The 20,088-nt window shown below is 52.3% G+C and overlaps 1 protein-coding gene across 11 annotated transcripts in view; it reads left to right on the top strand.

The window, feature by feature from the left end:
• Positions 1-20,088, top strand: part of Abr (active BCR-related gene) — a 206,593-nt gene that overhangs the window by 181,529 nt on the left and 4,976 nt on the right. For 6 of the 11 annotated variants that reach the window (NM_198894.2, NM_198895.2, NM_198018.2 and 3 more), the window contains 5 exons: positions 16,470-16,529; positions 16,773-16,882; positions 17,623-17,762; positions 18,614-18,748; positions 19,538-19,643. In NM_198894.2, coding sequence (NP_942597.1) covers positions 16,470-16,529; positions 16,773-16,882; positions 17,623-17,762; positions 18,614-18,748; positions 19,538-19,643 — 551 coding nt within the window. Of the gene's footprint in view, positions 1-1,759; positions 4,848-16,469; positions 16,530-16,772; positions 16,883-17,622; positions 17,763-18,613; positions 18,749-19,537; positions 19,644-20,088 lie in introns of those variants that run through there. The other 5 variants (XR_003949222.1, XR_003949224.1, XM_030245470.1 and 2 more) reach the window with 3 other exon arrangements.

Raw genomic sequence — 20,088 nt, 5'->3', positions numbered from 1 at the left:
CTGCTTTGAGCTCTAAGAAGACCTCTGCCCAGCATGTAGTCAGCATCTATTCAGTGGTGAATGAGTAAATGAGTCAAAAGGTAGCTTCTTGGCTTAGCTGTTATTGGCTCCTTATTGACTTTGAGCCAGGAGTTCCCATTGTTGGGCCTAGTGAAGGCCTGAACAGAGAAGATGCGAAGGACTTACTTAGTGGGTGGTAGCCTTAGAAACAACTTAGAAAAAAAAAACTTCTTGATTTCTCAGTCTGGACAGACCACTGACTATCAGTATGCATGTTTAGCTAGGATGGTGTCTTAGTTAGGGTTACTATCACTGTGGTAAAACACCATGACCAAAAACAATTTGGGAAGGAAAGGCCTACACTTTCAAATCTCTGTTCATCATTAAAGGAAGTCAGGGCAGGAACCTGGAAGCAGGAGCTGGTGCAGAGGCCATGGAGGGCTGTTGCTTACTGGCTTGCTCATCATGGCTTGCTCAGCCTGCTTTCTTACAGAGCCCAGGACCTCTAGCCCAGGGTGCACTACCCTTAATGGGCTGGGCCCTGCCCCACCAATCACTAATTAAGAAAATGCTCAACAGGCTTGCCTGTAGCTGGATCTGATGGAGACATTTTCTCAATTGAGATTCCCTCTTCTCAAATGACTGTAGCCTGTGTCAAGTTGACATAAAAGTATCCAGCACAGATGGGTACCTACCAAGATAAAAGCACACAGGAACGTGTAACCAACAAAGCTATCCATGTGGAGAGCCCAGGACCCTCTCCTGGTCTCCACCCACCCCCATTCCCTGGTTGGTTTTCCCTTGTGATGTGCCATGTCACCCCCTGCTAGCATGGCCTCTTCATTGGACCTGTTCTCTCTGGACCCAGTGCTTGTCTTCAACCCTCTTCTGTACAGTAACCTCGGCCTGCCCTGCCTCCATCAGCATCTGCCTTCTAGGTCTGTTCCTTTGGGCCTCTGCCATGCTGAGACTCAGGGGCTCCCTCCCTCCCTCCCTCCCCCTTACTCCCCCAGGGTCCTGTGTTTTACCTGGGATTCTCAGTAGTCTACTTGGGGGAGCCTCCCCCCATCACTCTTGAGCAGGGGGAGCTGGCAAGGGTTGGAGTTCCAGGCAGGGATGGGGCGAGCTGAAAGTGGTTCTGAGAAAACAGGTTACTCTAGAGAGGCAGCCTGAGGTTCTGAGAAAGAACCTTCCTCTTGTGTTCATGGGGGTGCGGGGGCTTGCCTGAAAGTTATCCTTGGCACAGCTCTTGGCAGGGTAATGCTGTGGGAGTCCCAGGCAACGTTTCAGGCTGGGCAGTATCCCCCGTTGGCCTCTTTTGCCTCGGTCACATCTGTGCTGATTAGAGGGGTCCCCCTCTCTGCTATAGCCAGGGTCCTATCCGCCTCCCCCGAGGGACAGCTACTCTTTGCTCTGGCCAAGAGCCAAGGGAAGGAATGAGGGAGAATGTGACCGTCCACCAGAGATGGTTTTAATTCATTTGTGAGGGCCTTACCACCCAAGCTCTGTTTATCCAGACACAGGGGCCCTGGGTGTCCTCAGAGGCCGCTCTGCCAGGTGTGGCTGAATGCAAAGGGAGGACACAGCGGGAGGGGATGTGATTACTTCCTGGGTGGCCAGACTGGTGTGAGAGCCTTGCCTCGCTAGAGCAGAGATGTCTCTGATTGTCTGCGAAGACCACACTATTCAGACTGCTGCTGCTTTTGAGGAACTTGCTGGGACATCATCTTGAAAAGCTCTTCCTCTACCCTGCTCCTAGGCCACAGGTTTCAGGAAGGAATGAGTCAGGCTTGGAGAAGAGAGGGCAAATCTGTGCTGTCCCCAGAGGAAGGCTCCAGTCCTCGAGGAGGAAAGGAAAGCTGAGTGTCTCCGAGGAAGAGGCTCCCAACTCAATCATCCATCTGCTAAGCACTGTGATCACCATGGAGACCAGCTGGCCAATGTTCATCCAATCTGAGCTTGCTTTACCCAGACGAGTGTTGAGCCTGGGGTTCTTAAGACAGACAAGTGTAGGACTTTGGAGACAGGATTTACCCTGCCCCCTTTCTCCCCCTCATCAGTAGTGGGAAGCTTACACCATTCCCCAGATTGTACTGTGTCATGTGACCCAGCTAGAGGGGAGAGAACCTTAGGAAGTCAGTGTGGGCTGTCCTGAAGTTAACCAGTTAACCAGCACCAGGTACCAGCCGTGTGTCTGCCTCGGGTGAATGAGATGAGCAGTTCAGATGGTGCCTTCTCAGCTGGTTACACAACCAGCCATTGCACCCTTTTGTGAAGGGATGCTGAGCCAAGCAGGGACCTGTGGGAGGGATGGAATGACTTTACCCATGCTTATAGTGCCTTATCCCACAAAGCATCCCTCATTGCCTCCAGCTGAAATTGATCTTTCTCTCCACTTCTACAGCACTCCATCCTCACTGTCCTGGTGGTATAACCTTGGGTTTCTTGAAGGCAGAGAGAGGACAGTTCTGTCCTCATATGCCACATAGTAGGCCCACAAAAGCTCTTCTGCTTCCTGTTGGCAGTTAAGTTCCATTTCCTCCCTGCCTATCCTAGGCTGGCAGTTTGTCACCACTGACTTGGGTTCATCTGATTCCTCAGCCCCCTACTCTAGGGTCAGGCACTTAGCCAGTCCCTCTTCGTGAAACCTGAGGCCTAAGCCCCAGGTAGAACTCAGCATGTCACGCGTAGCACTCCAAGTATCATTCCTTCTAAGTGAGGAGGGCAAAGGCTCTGCTCTAAGCTCAGGCTACTCTAGTGACTCAGTTTCCCCAGATGTGGAATGAGAGCGTTTGTTCTTCATCTGGTTAGAGAGGCGTTTTTAGTCCACACAGGGAGAGGAAAGGGTCAGTGTGGTGCTGACCACTCAAAATAGCAGTCTTTATCTCCTCTGTTCTTAGCTGGCCCTACAGTGAAACTGTCCCTTTTCCAGAAACGTACCAAAGGCAGAAGCAGAAAAGCTTAAGGACTGTCACTGGTTGAGACCCAGCAGGGGTATTCAGAGGGCCAGGACTGATTCCTGTACCCCAATCCATTACTTTCCCCTGAGTCCTGAGCACTGGCTACACTTTAGCTAGGCAGTGATTGTGACTGACCCACAGGGGCTGTGGAGGGCTCTCACTGCCCCTTCAAAGCTTCCTATTCTGACCTCAGGCAAGATTGCTACTTCTCTGTGAACCCTGATTCTCATAACTTGGAAATGGAAAAACAACCTGCATATAATAAGTGCGGCGTTGAAAGCCCAGCACAGGGTACTTGGCTCACGGTTGGCACTGTGCAGATCCTAGTTTGCTTCCTGCGCATGCCCACCTTTGCAGCTGTGGGATGTTCAGAATAACTAGTTTGCACATGCCCTAGCCATGTGGGGTTCTAGCTTTTCTCTTGTCTCTAAGTACTACCCTCTAAGTTGCATGGTTAGCTTGAGAAAGGATTCACTTCTCATTCTTCAGTTACAACAAGAGCTTGCTAGATGTGATGCCACACACTGTTTATCTAGCACTAGGGAGGCTGAAGCAGGTAGATCTCTGAGTTTGAGGCCAGCCTGGTCTACAGAGCCAGTGCTACATTAAGAGACCCTGCCTCAGAAACAAAGAACAACAAACCCCGAGGAGCGAGCACTTACTTGTCTTCAAGGCACTGCTGCTGCTCCTGTGCTGTTGACCATCCTCTGCCCCATAAGTCTTTGTTGGTGAGGTGTCTGGGGCTGTAGCTGCAAACAGCATCGGAGGAGCACCTCCATGGTAGTGGAGGAGCACCTCCCCATCAGACATCCTTGACCAGAGAGTCACATTTGCTTTCACAAAGCCCTTGGTGAGGGTCACAGGGACCTTAATACCTGCTGGGGCAGCCGCAGATGGCCGCCTCTTTATTCTGTACATTTGCCATTGGAGACTTGGGAGCATAAACGAGTGGCTGGCCCTGTCACCAAGTTGGGACTGAGGAACTTGCCTTAGAGCAAGAATTGAGTGGGTAGGGGAGTGGAACTCCAAAGCAGTCCTTTGCAAGGGAGGTGGGCAGCTCTTCATGGCCAGAGGCAGCTTTTACCGAAAACAGTGGCCCCTGGAAGTCTCCACAGGCTTGGTCTAAAAACTTCCTTGATACCTACCCAGGTGCCAGGAGCAGCCTGGCGGTGAAGGAGTTAAAAGTAACTGGTTTGTGTTTCGCTTCCTGACAAACTTTATTTAGTAGAGAGACTAGGAGAGGTAGAGGGTATGTGAGAAGAAGCCCCAGCCTGCCAAGAGTTAAACCCCAGGCCTGCATAGTTTTGGAGGGGGCAGCTCCAGAGCCTTTTTTTTTTTTGAGTCACCTCCTTCGGTGGGGCGGCAATGTTGTGCGCACTGCCTGCAGTCGGCTGGGGTGCTCTCCCAGTTCCGCACTCTGTGTCCCAGGATCTGCAGCTCACAGGAGAGGGCAGCAGGCTGCCTGCGGGAAGGCACTGGGCCCTGGTGGTGCCTCAGACTCTGCTGCTTCCCGGCTGCAGTCTCCAGGGAGGGGGAAGGAGGGGAAGGAGGAGGACGCAGAGGGAGGGGAGGAGAAACCGGAGGCCCACACCCGCTGCTTTGGGACTGCTCCACTAACAGTCCGGCTAAGCACTCGGGCGGGTGCAGACAGCAGCTCTCTCCAGAGCCGCTTGTGCGCTTCTCCACCTTTCTGCCCGGATCTGGCTCGGCAGGCTGGCCGCCGGCATGACGGATATCCTGCCCCAGCCCGACTGCAGCCTGAAAGCAGTGTGCGAATCCCTGGAGCACTGCTGTCTGGATCAGCTGGAGGAGCCGGGGAGCAAGCGAATGCCCAATACTGGCGCCCGACTCTGGGGCCGAGTGCGCAGTAAGCTGCTTCGCCACAAGGTGCTAGCAGGGGCAGGTTGGGTGGTGGAGGGCTGCGCGGCTGGCTGCGGGAGGTCTAGGGTGTGCTGGGACTCTGTCTACCTCTGCATTACTGCTCCTGCTGGATCCCAGAAGTCCCAAGACAGAGGTTGGACTATGGTATGCTTTAAGTGCTTGAACTTAGTGATGAGTAGAGTGGCAGCCCCCACCCTAACCCTGGATGATGCCTTTTCTGCATTTGTCCTGGCTCAGCAGAAAGGGGTTTGTCTCCTGTGCAAGTGGACTCTGCTTGGCTTCCTCCTGAATATAAACTGGCAGAAATAGAAGTAGATAGGCAGCCTCACCGGATCTCATTGTCCACGCAACAGCCCAGCACAGGCTAGCCCCAGCCATCTTTTGTGTATATCAGTTCTCTATCCCTTTGCTGAGGAGCATCTCAACATGGTCTACTGTGTAAGGTTTTGTGTGTGTGTGTGTGTGTGTGTGTGTGTGTGTGTGTGTGTGTGTGTATGTGTGCGCGCACAAGCTGAAAGGATCATTGCCACCAGGCAGGAAGGACACTGGTGGTGGAGAGGGAATAATGTGCTAAGTCTGGGGGCTGTCTGGGGACCACCCAGACAACTGCTGGACTGATGCCGACTGGGCATCCAGCAACTCACACAGCATGCCAGGGGGTTCCTGACCAAGCTATGCCAGGGCAAGCTGCCTGCAGGGTCTTGCCTACAGTTCCAGACCTGAGTTGGGATTAAAGTCTGAGATGGACGCTGACTGTCCTACATCTGGGCAGGCTGCCTTGGAGCTGGCTTTAGGCCCTGGCATCAGGCAGCCAAGGAAAAGCCAGACCAAGTGCCTAGCACACAGTAATTGCTTGATAAGGCCACAGATGGGGTCAACCGCCTGAGTTGTTTCAGGGTGCCGATCCTGGCTGGCCAGAGCCTTCGTAATCCTTCAACTCAGTGACTGACATGGAGTCTGTGATGGGGCTTAGAAGTCTCCCTAAAGCTCAGAGCTAGACCCTTGGCCAAGATCTGTGCCAGCCAGCACATGCCGAGAGGGGTGCTCTTGGGCCCACTGGCTCCTGTTTGGTTTGATCTCTGGCCAGTGAGGCATAGTTGACCCTGTAGAGGTGACATCAGTCCTGGAAAGCGCTGGGTAGGGAAGCAACTTGAGCTGTCCTGCCCGGGCCCCTGTGTCACCTTCAGTCTCCCTGGGGACCAAGCAAGCAGAACCCTACTGTCCCCAGCATCTACCAGAGCCCCTCTATGCTGAGGCAGCTGTTTGTTGCAGGCAGCTTGGAGCCATCCCCATCCTCTTGCCTAGGTCTTGCTGAGGCCAGCAGACACCACCAGCTCAGAACACATCATTCCCAAACCTCACGGTTGGCAAGAAAGTGCCATAGCAGGTTCCTGACCTAAAACTAGCCAGAGGTTTGCAGCCTACCTGCCACCCTGGGTACCAGGCAGGTAGGGTTAAAATTCTAAACCTTGAAACCCACACTTTAGTTTTCCTTTCATTTGTGGCTGGCAAAACAGAGCCACTGTAGGAACTCATTGGCGGGCTTAGCTTTCAGTGGTATCTAACAGTGTCTGCATCTCATGTGATCTCTGGCCAGCCAGGTGCTGGACTGCTGAGCTTGTTGGCATCAATGCAACTGCAGGGTGGCTGTGCTGCAGGGCTGTGCTTTGTAGTTGGCGATTCAGTCCCCTAGCACATGCTGTGTGATAAAGTATGCCAGTGTCATGGACCCTGCAGGTGACAGAGGGACATCACCCTCCTGAGCCTGCTTCACTGCATAGGCCAGAAGGTGGGGGCGAGGCCTGTTCTTTCCTTCCTTCTGCAGCCTACTTATTTCAACATGGCTCACTGCCAAGCTATGGGCACTAAGATTAGGTAGGACTTTAGGTGGGTTGGGGGACAGGTTCTGCCTGGTCTGGCAGAGGGGGGCCACCTTATTAACTCACTAACTGTGCCCTAAGAATTTGATGTCATGAATGCTGAGATACCTGTGACCTTCCTGTTCCCCTCTAACCAAAGCCATTAAAAGCCAGAGGAGGGGTGACTCATCTGGGACCCCACACTGGGGCTGAAGCGTCTGTTCTCATAGAAAGGTCCTGGTATTAAAATGGAGCTTTTGAAATGGTGTGAAACCTGTTTGCTGGAGGAGCAGAGGCGGAGGTGCAGGGACTTTCCTAGGGGCAGGGCTGGAATAGGTTACTTTTGTCCTCGCAATCAGTTCTGGGGCTGAAGCCTCATTCTAGGTCCTGGCTTGGCAGTTGGTTTGTTGTGTAAGCATTTAGCAGGGGACACACGTGGCATTTGGCTTTGTGGGTTCTGCCAGGGCGTGCAGTATTTAACTTGCATTTCAATTTGCCTTCTTTTCTTCTTTTTTTTTTTCACCCCCCTTCTCCAATCATATTCAAGTAGAGCAAGCTCAGGAGTTTACCCTTCTTCCTATCCTGCCTGGGTCTAAATTCTTAGGTTGAACCTGTGAGGGGGAAGGGATCGAAGGAAGAATTCCATTCCTAATCCTGGAACAGCCAAAGGTTTTAATAGGGCCCCTTGTGGGAATCATAGAGGCGAAGTAAGAGGCCCAAAGCAAAGCCAGGCCAGAGACATTTGTCTAGTGAGGAAATCAAGACTCTTACTGTTTCTCCGCACCCAGGACAAAGATGCTTCTCATTCAGACCAGGCCAGATGCTGGCCAGAAGTGGAGATTCAGGCTGAACGAAGAGACAAGGGAGCTAGGGAAAGCTTCTGGGCCTTTATCTCTGCCTCAGAGAATGGCTGTGTGGACCTGAGAAGGCCGGGCTTTTGAAGAGCTTCTCTTGACAAGATGGAGGCTGATGTTGCTAAATGAACCTGCCCTGTGGTGGCCATTACCTCACCTTTCCTCCAAAAGGGTCAGAGGTGGTACCTAAGAAAGGATGAGATTCAGGACATCTTGAGATCACTTGTCTGGGGTTCCTTAGAGCTTATGAGGACAATAGAAGAGGGTTCTGTTGTCAGTTTGATTGGCCCAGCAGGGCTGCTCCTAGTCTCCTCTAGAGGGTCATTTAGTTTGACAGATACTTCCAGCAGAGGTTTGTATATAACACATATATCCCAAGACATTCATTTGGCCGTTTACTGACTGTTCCTGCCATTGAGGGTTCGAGGGTATTGGATATTAGATACACATGTTTCGTGGGCTCATTCATTCATTATGGGTCTGAACGTCAAAAAAGACCTTAACTCCTTGTGTGGTGGCACAAGCCTGTAATATTAGTCTTCAAGGCTGAGACAATAAGACCACCACATGTTTGAGTCTAGCTTGAGCTACATAATTAGCTATATAGTAAGACCCTTTCTGAGAAAGGAGAAAAGATATTAAAAACTCCTGCACTAGAAACACCCTGGCTGTAGCTGTCTGACACTCTACCCTGCTGTCATCCTCCCTAAATCCTTATTAGCAAAGAGAAGAAACTTGCATTGTGTTCCTTTGCCATTCATGGAACCAGTCGCATCCCTGTGGTATTCCTTCAGCAGTAGACAAAAGAACAAGAGCACCCACCCCCACCCCCAAGGACTGGCGACCCCTGACACATCTTTCTCCTAGACCTCTGTGGGGCAAGAGCATGGTCAGACCAGTAGGTTTTTGTATTCACATAGCCCTGTGCTTCCACCTCCTAGAGTGAAAAACCCTGAGTTCTGGGACCATGTGAATAGTCTCTCAACTCCACTTCTCCCATCTTTCCACTGAGCTTGACTCTGAATATTTGATGTTTTGTAGTCCCACCCAGATGTAGAGCCACCCTGTATACAGTGTGCTGTCTCACAGGATTCATGCACCCAGAGGTGGGAGTCCTTGTTCAGGGGAACTTGTTAAAGTTTTTGGCACCTGGCATATCTTACCTCTGAGCACTGTATGAGGTAAGTGCCAGGCCACTATGGTTTCCTCCAGCATCTCTGATCCTATACACAGGTTGACCAGTTGGCCCAGTTGGGCTTAGTGCCCTATGTTTAGATGGCCTTGGACCAGGAATTGCTAAGCTTGCCAACCTAACTTATTCCTCAAAGGCCAGAACTCCTGGCACCCAGGGCTGTGGTAGCATCCAGATACAGTGACGTCCCACGCTCATGAGGTCAGAGCTATTGGAGGGCTTTAAGAAGGATCTCAGAAACTTCTTAAAGTTTCTGGGGGTATTGCCACATGTTGGTAAAAGGCACTCATGTGCAGGGACTCTGCCCTCTGCCAAGTACCCCTCTGATGAGCTGGCAAGGGACTATTTGTCTTCCTTTCCTCTGTCACAGCATGCTGGGGACAGGAAAAAGGCATTTGTGTTCTGTCAGCTTCCTAGTGGACACACAACCCCCAACTCCTGCTGCTGGGACCTGCCCAATGCTCAGAAGAAAGCCAGCATCGGTCTTTGGATTCTAGGCTCTCTAGGCCAGCTGCTCTATTCTTGGTCCCACAGGAGGGCCATAGGAGCTATTCCTGGGCTTCTGTGTGTGTGGGGTGTGGTGGGGGTTGGGAGGAGTCCCAGCTTAGCTTGAAACATGCTCTGAGACAGAACCTAGAAGCATCTCTATCCCGGACAGTGACCCTTACTATAGCCAGTGCAGTGGCCCCCACAACACACATTCCCATCGGGTGCTGAGTGCTGCGCTCGACATTTTGGAGCCACCGTGGAGCACCCCAGACTCATGTGACACAGGCTTCTAGAGAAGAAAGGACTTCTAGGCTGGTAGGCGCCAAGGGGCTTCCTTTTTTCAGTCCTGGAAAAAATAGTTTAACTTGCTGTAAGACCTTGGATAAATCTTTGCTGCCTGCCATCAGTGCAGTGAAGGGAGTGAGTGGGGTAGTGACCAAATTCCTACTCCTGAGCTTTAAACTCTCCACACACAGGAGAGTTCACATGGCCAACCATTCACTGGTATGGGAGAAGAGAGGCAAACTGGAATGTGTGACTCCTGTCTTGAAGGAACCATGGTGGAAAGCTATTGCTGTCTCCATCCCCCACATCCTGGAGCATAGGTGTTGATGAGTACCTCCTGTGTTCTGGGCCAAGGGATATGGAGGGGCCCAGGCAGGGGGCCTGTTCTAAAAAAGTCCATCAATAAGTAGGGTTATTCCAGGCTGGGTGATTATGAAGAAAACAGGGAAGGGTTGAGAGGCTTAGCTGGAGGGTTTTTTTTTGGGGGGGGGGGTCAGAGGAGACTTGGGTGAAGACAGGGTTTCTGTGTAACAGCCCTGGCAGTCCTGGGACTCACTTTGTAGACCAGTCTGGTTTCAAACTCACAGAGATCCACCTGCCTCTGCCTCCCAAGTGCTCGGATTAAAGGCGTGCGCCACCACGCCCCGCTTGGTAATTTAAAGGATGAACTTTCGTGGGTTTGACCACAAAAGATCTGGGGACAGTGAAGTCCAGACAAAGGAGCCTACGTGGCAGAAGCTCTAGGAGAGGTGTGTTCAAGAGCAGAAGGCCATGCAGAGTGGAGGGGACAAAGTGGAAGGCATAAGGACTGGTCAGCATCAAGAAGGAAGCCATTAGAGCCTTTCGGCACAATTTCATAGTGTTGATGTGTCTTGAGCATGACCTGGGTACCGGGCATCAGTCTGTGAGGCAAGTGCTAGTGCCATTTTATATACGAGGGAATGGAAGCTTAGAGAGTGACCCAGATGATGTTACATGGTGCTTAGCAAAGGAGCTGGTTCTTAAATCCAGACAGCTTGGACCCTATATATAGGCTCTCACTCTACCAGCTGCCTCACTTACATGGCCTCTGAGGAGAAGCCCAGCACTTGCTCAGGCCCTGAGGCTGTTTCTCAGAAATCCATTTGTCAGGGTTGTGTGGTCAGTGGATAACCTAGATAGGAACTCATGGAAGCTCCAGGTTCCTACCCAGCTGCCTCGTGGATAGGGTATGCCACCTGGCCCAGGACACTGTGTCTCAAAGGGCATAGGGATGCTGTTGATAATGTGTGTGGACATGAGACTCAGAGCAGATGCAAGGCTTGGGGGGTGAGTCTGCTCAGAGCTATACAGTAAATTGCCAGTATCCCCATATTCACTAGCAGTGGGATCTCTACCTAGATCTTCCTGGCCAGTGTGGGAGGTAAAGTCAGTTTCAGAAAAGGATTTTATGTTCTTTTTTTTTTTTTTTTTTCAAGACAGGGTTTCTCTGTATAGCCCTTGCTGTCCTGGAACTCACTCTGTGGACCAGGCTGGCCTGGAACTCTGAAATCCGCCTGCCTCTGCCTCCCGAGTGCTGGGATTAAGAGGCGTGTGCCACCATGCCCGGCTCAGATTTTATAATTCTTATCAAACTGTTGCAAGTCAAGGCCTTTGAGCCTGTGGTGGTCTTCTAGACCCTTCACATTCCAGTAGCAGCCAGGATGGAAGGATCCTGGAATGCCTACTGCCTCAGGCAGCTGAGGTCTGCCTCTGCTGCTCTGGCCTTGGCCATCTCCAGACTGGGCTGTTGCCCCTGCCCTTGCTACCGCCCTGCTGACCCCAGCATGGCCCTGGGCAAAGGCAGGGTAAAATACTTGCTTTTCACTTGCAGCTCGGCCCTACAGTAAAATCCCCAGGCTGGGGAAGGCCTTGGCAGAGCCGCAGGGTTGGGGAGAGATGAAGGCCAGAAGCAGTCCAGTTTTGAGTTTTGTCTGTCTCTCCTTAAAGTTCAGCCATGCCCAGCCAGAGCCCATGAGTGTGGTCTACTCAGTATAGGCCGAGGCCCTGGATGGAGCGCTGGAAAAGGCAGGTTGCTGTGGAGCTAAGAAGCTAACCTGGCTTCAATAAAAGCCTCATCCAGAGCTGCTAAACCCCTTCCATATGTGGACCTTGGGAACTTGAGAGTTCTTGAGAGGGGGAGGGGAAGGGAGCAGAGGCAAAGGGGCCTCACCCGGGTGTCTTAGAGTAGGGAGTCAGCCTAGCCCATCTGTGGCTGGTTTGGGAGGAGAGGGGTAAACTGCAGCCACAGAGTACCTTCAGGGCAGCCTGGCTGGCCCTGCTTGCTGTACCTGTTCCAGGGGCAGAGGGCTAGAAAGTCAGAGCTGGCTGGGCTTTTACAGTAAGGCTGCCAGGCCACTGGAAAGATGAGGTGACAATTTCCTGATCCTGACCCTGGTCTTTTCTGACCCAGTTGCTGAGCTGGAACGCAGGATGGAGGCCTGTTCCTCTGCCCTTCCCTGAGCTCAGCAGCCACGTTGACAGAATCTTAAGTGCCCTGTTGCAGGAAGGCGAGGCAGTCTCTTGGCAGATCCCTTTTCAGACTGCCTGCCCTGCTGTGCCTCTCAGGCCTGTGGCGTGTCCCAGTGACAGGCTGGCTTCGTTTCCCAGAGGATACAACCCTAAGCCTGTGACTACTTGGGAAGACAAGCTAAAGCAACCCAAGATCACCACCGTGGCCCTTGGTATCCGAGTCCTAGGAATCCTACCCACAGCACACATGGTACCTAACTGGGTAGAGGATCTCCAGGAGCATCCAGACTCCAGGCTACCTTTCGTTTGGAACCTATCAGCAGTGTGTTTTACTGAGGCCCTTGAGTCATGTGACGCCCCTGTGTGGCCTCTTAGCACAGCAGCTTTAGCACGCTGGATTTAAAGAACATTTATTAAAGAACATTTCACTTTTATAAATCTCTAAAACAAGCTGTAGACTTTGAAGAGAGACAGGCTAAGGAGAGTCTGTACCTTTCCAGAAGAGGGCAGTGGCGGGTCTCAGTCTCAGCAGGCCAAAGGCAGAGTAGACTAGGAATGGTAGGCTGGTAGGAGCAGCTGCAGAGGGCAGGAAGTCAGGGGCTTGTACAGGAGGCTGAGCTCCTCCCAGCCTCTGCCCTGCAGTGCTGTGGCAGCGGTAGAGGGGGTATCCTAAGAAAGGGGGTTTCACTTTCAAAGGTGGGGGCCTGGAGCCCTGCTGAGCATTGTCATTGGTGGTGTGTGTCACCCACTGAGCCACTGGGTGTATCCCAGGGCACTGTGTGCTGAAGAATGCTCTTACCTCTGTCTCTCTCTCCACTGAGACCAGGGGGTGGCTGGTTTTGACTTTGTCCCCAGCTGCTCATAGGCAGGTAGGCCTCTTAGTGAAGATTGAACAATACACATGAGGGCATGTCCAGAAGCTGAAGCCACATAGTCATCGTTCCCAGAACGCTGAAGGGAAGGGCTAGCTGTCTGGTAGAGGACATGTGTCATAGTAGAATGTGGCCCAGCAGTCAGGAAGACTCAGGCTTGAAAATGGCTTTATCAGCTGATCGAGACTAGGAAAACAGATGCCAGTGGCACACTTGCTTTGTGCCTCCTAAAGGCAGGGCACAGGGAAGTGGCCAACAAGTGATGGTATTACCTGTCTGGGCTGGTGAAGCTGAGCCTGGGGAGGAAGGACTTCCACACCTGAGGACGTCCTCAAAACTCACACTGAGTGTCCTCTGTCCCTGGTGCCTTCCCCTTATATGACCATGTGGGTGCTTCCTGTCCTGCATATGGCGTCACTTTGGTCTAAAAAGAGTGATAGCTAACTGGGATTCTAACAGGGCCTCTGTGTTATGTGGCTCACGACCTGCTGCACTCTTGGACAATAGTCTGAAGGCCTCCACTTCTTTTAGGGAGAGGGCTGAGGGCATGGCCACAGTGGCCGAAAGCAAAACACAGACGGTTGAGTTGCTGTGCGTCCATGTTTGACCACTGCTTAGTAACTCCCTCTAAGGTGTTTTGGGACCTGTTTCTCTCTCCCCTGAGCCCCACCCTAGAGGATCCTCACTGAATGTATATTACCTCTGGTTCTCCGCCATCCAGCCCCTCACAAGCCCCATCTGCCTTTCTCCATCACATGGTCTGATACCTTTCACTCAGTGCCTGTTCCCAGGACCCACAGATAGCACCTGTATTCTGGGAGGCTGTCCCCTCTGAGTGACATCCCAGGGGCTGGCTCCTGCACCCTGAGCACTAATCTAATCAGGAAATAGCCGAGTCCCCAGTTCCCAGGGGTTATAAATAGTCACAGCAACTCAGGCAGCATCATTTCTCTGGAAAATGTGCCATGGTCCTCTCGGCTCCCCGCCCTCCCATCTCTGTATTTAAATGACATCCTGAAATAGACTTGGTTTCTCAAGGCTGCTGGCCTCCTGGGAATCTGAGCATCATCACCAGGGCACTGAGAAGCTGGGCAGTTCCTTTTAAGTGGGTACTGGGGGCACCTGTGGCAGGAATCAAGGACATGGCAGTGGCGCGAACCCACAAGAAGGGCACCTTACTCATAACTGTGCTGAGAAAGGCTGGAGCATGTGAATACACAGCCAGGGAAACCCAGCAGGTGGCAGACAGGGTAGACCCTAAAGAGGAGCGAGTCCTGTGGTTCTCCATGAGGGCTTTCTGAGTGAGGGAGTTAGAATGAGACCTAGCACTGGCAGTGGCTCTACCTGTTTTAAAAGCTCCCAGGGAAACAGACTCATGGGTAGAAAACAGCAAACAGGAAGTTTGTGCTAGAAGCAGCTAGACAGACTCCACACCAAGAAGCCTGGTGTCTCTTTTCTGAGTGAATCATAGGCCAGCAGCCACAAAAGCACAGGTTGCTGGGTTAGGTGTGTTACATAGTATCCTACAGATTTAGTAAAGACTGTAAGTCCAGGAGATGCTACTGCACCCAGCACACATTCCCCGGGTCTTATGCACTGCGCAGATTCCTTGCACTGTTTAAGTCTCCGTGTCTACAGAGGCTCAAGTAGTATGGGGAAAGCTATGAAGGCTTAAACAACATTGGTGGATTATGTTGATTCACTGAGATGTGTGTACAAAGGGTTTGTCAAAGTGTCAGACTTACACAGAGTGCTCAAACTGTCAGGCAGCCCTATGAATAAGCCAAGGCTTGTCAGTAACTCACCCAAAACCATGAGATAGAAGAGGAGATTCAGGCCAGCCTGACTACTAATCCCTAACATTTCCAAACCCAGGCTCTGTTCACATGGAGTCAGAAACCAATGGTAGGAGTCAGGGACCATTGGCTCTGTCAAGAGGAAGTGCCAGGTTATAGGGTGCTAAGATAGGGATGTAAGGAGAGTCTGGCTAGGTGCCGGGACCGTGAAACAGCCTGAGGCTTCTGCTGGTACTTTGAAAGACTGACTTTTGAAAGGATTGGTTCATAACCCAGGCATGATACTGCGCATCCGAAATCCCAGCCTTTGGAGGCTGAAGCAGGAGGACTGTTTTCCAGGCATCCAGGGTAACATAGTAAGACCCTGTCTCAGAAATCTCCAAAACAGGGGATACATCTGTCTCAGTCAGCTGGGGAAGGGCAGTTGAGCTCCCTCGATTGTGTGGGTCACTTCTGTGTGGGCACCTTGCAGGCAGGCAGGAAGGCAGGACCAGAACAGACAGAGGCCCTGTGTCTCAGACCCAGCAGTCTAGATGCAGTTAAGGACCCGTGAAAGGGAGGGCTGTGCTGTAGGTCCAGGATTTGGGGGACAAACATGGAGAGAGAAGGGAGGTTCAGAAAACTAAGGTCAAAGTTGGGGCTTCTGTTGGGATGAAGTAGAATCCTCAGCCTCAAGCCTTCTGAGTGAGAGGGCCCAGGCAGCAGGCATGCTGGTGGCTGTCTTTGTCTTTGTCTTTTGTTTTTCCTGTGAGCAGGGGCTCTGCCCAGGGAAGATGTATGCATGTGCTAGGTTCTCCCCGTGCTACATTTCCCTTATAGTCTCAATTCCATCCCTTCTCTGTGACAAGGAAGTGACTGTTGAACACGGGGCTTGAGCCTCTGTAGACTGGATGCAGGCCCAGAGCCAGCCAGGTATAGCACCAGACCCTGTCAGAGGTGACAGACACCAGAAGGACCTGCGCTCACTCACAACAGCTTGTTTCTGTGGGGACAGTAGCCTAACCCTGAAGGTGCAGAGACTTGCTGAGGATCAAGGTGGCGAGGGGGAGTTAAGTCAGCTCTGATCGAGGAGAGAGGCACCTTCTGTGAGACACTGTGCCCATCGCTCTGTGCTCACTACCACATTGTCAGATGGGCCTTGTCATCTTCAAAAGATGAGCTCATTCTTGTGTTTAAGTGGATGATGGTGGGTGTTGAATCACTATGGTAATTAGCTTCCACTGCATATACTTAAAGAATGATGTCACCACTTCACGATGTCAATATTTACATTATTCTGGAACTGATCTTTGCAGCTACTTAAACTTGCCATAGAAATGTTGAGATGTTGATTTTTAAACGTTCTGGGTTTGGGGGCCGGCTGAGGTCCATTGGTGATGTGGGTACAGCATGGTTTGAGTGCCTTATTCTTCCTCTGTCTAGTAGGTGCCAAGGGCTAGAGGCCCTCAAGGAAATCGGAAAGCCCTGGTGTGCCCCCGCTCCGAGTGCATGGTGCTCACTTGTGTGCAGTTGTTGCGTCTGTGAAATTAGGCAACAGGGCCCATCTGACTGTGTGGTGGTCAGAGTCTCATTGCAGGTGTCCCTTCTCTTCAGGGATCAGAGGTCCTTCCCTAGGGGATGGGGACTGTGGCTGAAGCTACTTTCTCCCAGGGTGATTTCGGGAGGAGCATCTAGGCCTCTGCCTTTCTGACTCTTTACCTTTCCTGTAAACAACTGCTGATCAACAGGAGAAGCTGGCCTCTGACCTGCCTTCTCTCCTCCCCTCACGTCCCCACCTCTCTGTCTCTGCAGCTGGATCCACAGACAGTAGAAAGCAAGAACTGGCATACGGACGTGATTGAAATGAATGGGGTAAGGACATCTGAACCACATGCCATCCCTCCTGCCACCCTCCCCTGGGTGCTAGGCTGCCTGCGCCTCCCTCAGACCAGTATTCTCCTCTCTTTGGCCACATCCCTCCCCATCCCAGCTGTAGGCGCATGGAGCCCTGCCAGCTCGGGGTAGCCTTGCTTGTGGTCTTGGGGAGAGAGAGGCCCTGTGTTCGGTGATACTCATTCCCTGGGGGATTTGTACCTACTCAACCCCCTTGACCAGATCAAAGTGGAATTCTCCATGAAATTTACCAGCCGTGACATGAGCCTGAAGAGGACCCCATCCAAAAAGCAGACAGGCGTCTTTGGAGTGAAGATCAGCGTGGTGACCAAGTAGGTGCTGTCTTGGAGACCAAGTAGCTTCAGTACCTAGGTGCCAGCCACCTCCCACCTCCCAGCCCCTGCCCTCTGCCCATGCCAGCAGCTTAATCAGTCAGTACCACAGGCAGCCTGTTTGGAGGCCAGGAATAGCTCCCAGGATACTTTAGAAATAAGCAGTCCAACATGGAAATGGTGGACAGTCTGCGGGGAGGGGGGTGGGGAGCTAGAGTGTCTGTTTTCTGCAGTAAACAAGAAGTGACAGTGACTGTGGACCCATGTTTGGGCTTGGCAGCAGTAAACTGGAGTCAGAGAGTGGCCAGCTGGGAAAGGCCCACACCCTTTTAGGTCACCCTGCCCCTTTGAGCGCTTTGTTCCCAGGTCCTGACCTACCCTGGTCGTGCTGCTTAGCCTCCGTGTGAGCATTTTTTTGTTTGTTTGTTGTGAGCATTTTTATTTATTGCATTGCCAGGGCTTGGACCTGGGGTCTCTGAGTTGTTACAGAAGTGCTTTGCCACTGAGCTACCCCCTACTCAAGCACTTCAACCCAATGGGGTGTTCGTTCTCCCACCTTTGCTGTACCTCAGCAAGCAGGCTCTAAGGAACGGGATAGCCTCTTCCCCGGGCCTTCCTTGCCTTGACTCCTGACCCCAAGGGGCTAAAGCTGACCAAGATTGAGATATGCTGTGGAGGAGCTAGAGGGCGCAGCCAGTGTGAGAAGCTCCCTCCATCTCCTCTGCACCCGTGTCCTGCAGGCGGGAGCGCTCCAAGGTGCCCTACATCGTCCGGCAATGCATAGAAGAGGTGGAGAAGAGGGGCATTGAGGAGGTTGGCATCTACAGGATATCAGGGGTGGCCACGGACATCCAGGCCCTGAAGGCTGTCTTTGATGCCAGTGAGTAGAGAGGCCCAGCGGGTATGGGTGGTACCTGAGCAGCTGGTGGAGAGGGAGAAGCCTTGGCCAGTGCCCTGTAATTTGTTGTGGCACGAAGGAGGCTGTTTCTGAGTCCCCTGACAAGTTACATGTCCTGGGTCTTGTCACTTAGGTCTCCCTCATGTTTCTTAACCACTGCTACAATGAGGATGGCATTCAGAGAGGTCAGGTCACTCGTTCTGGGTTACCCAACTTGCACGTTTCTGTTCCTGAACTTAAATTGAGACCTTTTGACTCCATAGTATACATTGCTGGCTCAGACTTCTTCCTCCCTGCTGTCTTCGGGCCCTGTTACCATGTGGCAGGTCTCTTCTGTGGCGGGTCCTGGCCCTCAGTTTCCCCTCTTCTATCAGGCTGGGTCGGGCTAAGGCACTGGTATTATATCCAGCGTTCAGGATGCTTGAGCTAGGCAGGCAGCCATGATGAGTCCACGTAGGGTGAGGGTAGGCTAGGGGCTGGGAACATGATGATATATGGCTCCCTAGACCACGTAATTAGGTGTGTGCTATGTGGGGTGGGTATCACTCTGGTACTCTGAGCAACTCATTATGTCCCTCCTTTCTTCTGAGAAGTCACAGCAGATAGACTCTAACCTGTCCCTTGATGCCCTTGCCCACAGATAGCATCTGCATTGACATATGGTAGAGCTTGTGGGCACCATGTATACCCTACCTTCCTAAGGGGAGGCAGTAAAGGAGTGCAGTGCGTAGAGGTTCGAGGGACAGATATGAGGGACGGAAACAGTACTTAGGGCTGCCCCTGAGATGTCTCGGAGGTGAGTGTAGCCTCTGACCTTGCCCCCTCCTGTACAGATAACAAGGACATCCTACTGATGCTGAGCGACATGGACATCAACGCCATCGCTGGGACCCTCAAGCTATACTTTCGGGAGCTGCCTGAGCCCCTCCTTACAGATAGACTTTATCCAGCCTTCATGGAGGGCATTGGTGAGGCTTCTGCAGTCTTGAGGGTTGGTTGGGCTGAGTCTCCTAGACTGGTAACATGAAAAGCAGGAGGAAATGCCCCAGGCATTCCTGCCAGTGGCTTGTCCAGAGCAGTCTTGTTCTTGTGACTGAAGGACCTGAGAATGAAGTGCAGCCTGCTGAGGCTGGGCCCTTTTACCTGTCCCGCTGTCCATGTGTCCCTTTTGTGACTCCCCCTTACACACTGATCCTGGAGACACAGGCATTTATGGAAGAAGGCCCTGAGCTGGCAGGGCCTAGAGCTAGGGAAGAAGCTGGTTAAAGCTGTAGTTTACTGGGGACAGCTGTTCTGAGCCCCACGGAGTGGCTCTCCTCATTGCCTAGGTACTTGCCAGTGGAGCTCCTGTGACCACCTACAAGGGCCACTTCCAGGCCTGGCACAGTGCTCCCTTCTTCTCCTGAGGCAGATAAGACTTGAGACCCTGTAGAGAATGTGAAGCCTAGGGGAGGCTGTTCAGTATAGGCCAGCTTCAGAGCTGTTTGACAGAGAACATCCCCACCCCTAGTAATAACTTGTGACTAGTGGATTAAACTAGCATGGAGTTTGGGTTGGGTGAACCGGGGTAATGGTCAGTGAGAAGGGAAGGGAGAGGCTGCTCCCTCAGCCTACCTTCTAGCCACGTTATGAGTCATGGTTGGGCATCCTAGGGAAACCCACTGTTGACAGGCCACACACAGGTCAGGCCTTCTCTCTGTGGTCCAGGCTTCTGGCCTTCCAGGCAGGCCCTGCCCTAGCCCTTTCTCCTCCTGCAGCCCTGTCAGACCCTGCTGCCAAGGAGAACTGCATGATGCACCTACTCCGCTCCCTGCCTGACCCCAACCTCATCACCTTCCTTTTCCTGCTGGAACACTTGAAAAGGTAAGGAGGAGAGGCAGGGCCCAGCCCAGAGCAGCTTCCTGTCCTGTCCCACCAGACCGATCGTCTCAGCTCCACCTCCTGGGTCCTGGCCTGTGCTAGGCCACCCGCAGCAGGCTGAGCGCTTGTTTCTCCCTGTCCTGAGCTCACAATTGGTTGTTGGGAAACTGGCTCCTAATTGCAGTATAAAATAATTGGCCATGGTACCATAGCACATGCCTGTGGTCAAGATGCTGAAGCAGGGGGATTGCTTGAACAATCAAGAACTAGCTTGGGAAACATAAGGAGACTCTCGTAGAATGGTGGGGTGAACCAAAGGGCCTCAGGTGGGTTTAATCTGTGGGCCCCAAAAGCAGCCATTTATTTAGTTAGTACAACTTTTTGTTCTGTTTACATTTATTTATTGTGTGCATGCGTGTATGCATGTGTGGTTCGCATGTGGAGATTG

This window comes from Mus musculus, chromosome 11 (assembly GCF_000001635.26).
Source record: "Mus musculus strain C57BL/6J chromosome 11, GRCm38.p6 C57BL/6J".
NCBI classification, from domain to species: Eukaryota; Metazoa; Chordata; class Mammalia; order Rodentia; family Muridae; genus Mus; species Mus musculus.
The sequence above is the reverse complement of the archived record's forward strand: the minus strand, read 5'-3'. Positions and strand labels throughout refer to the sequence as shown.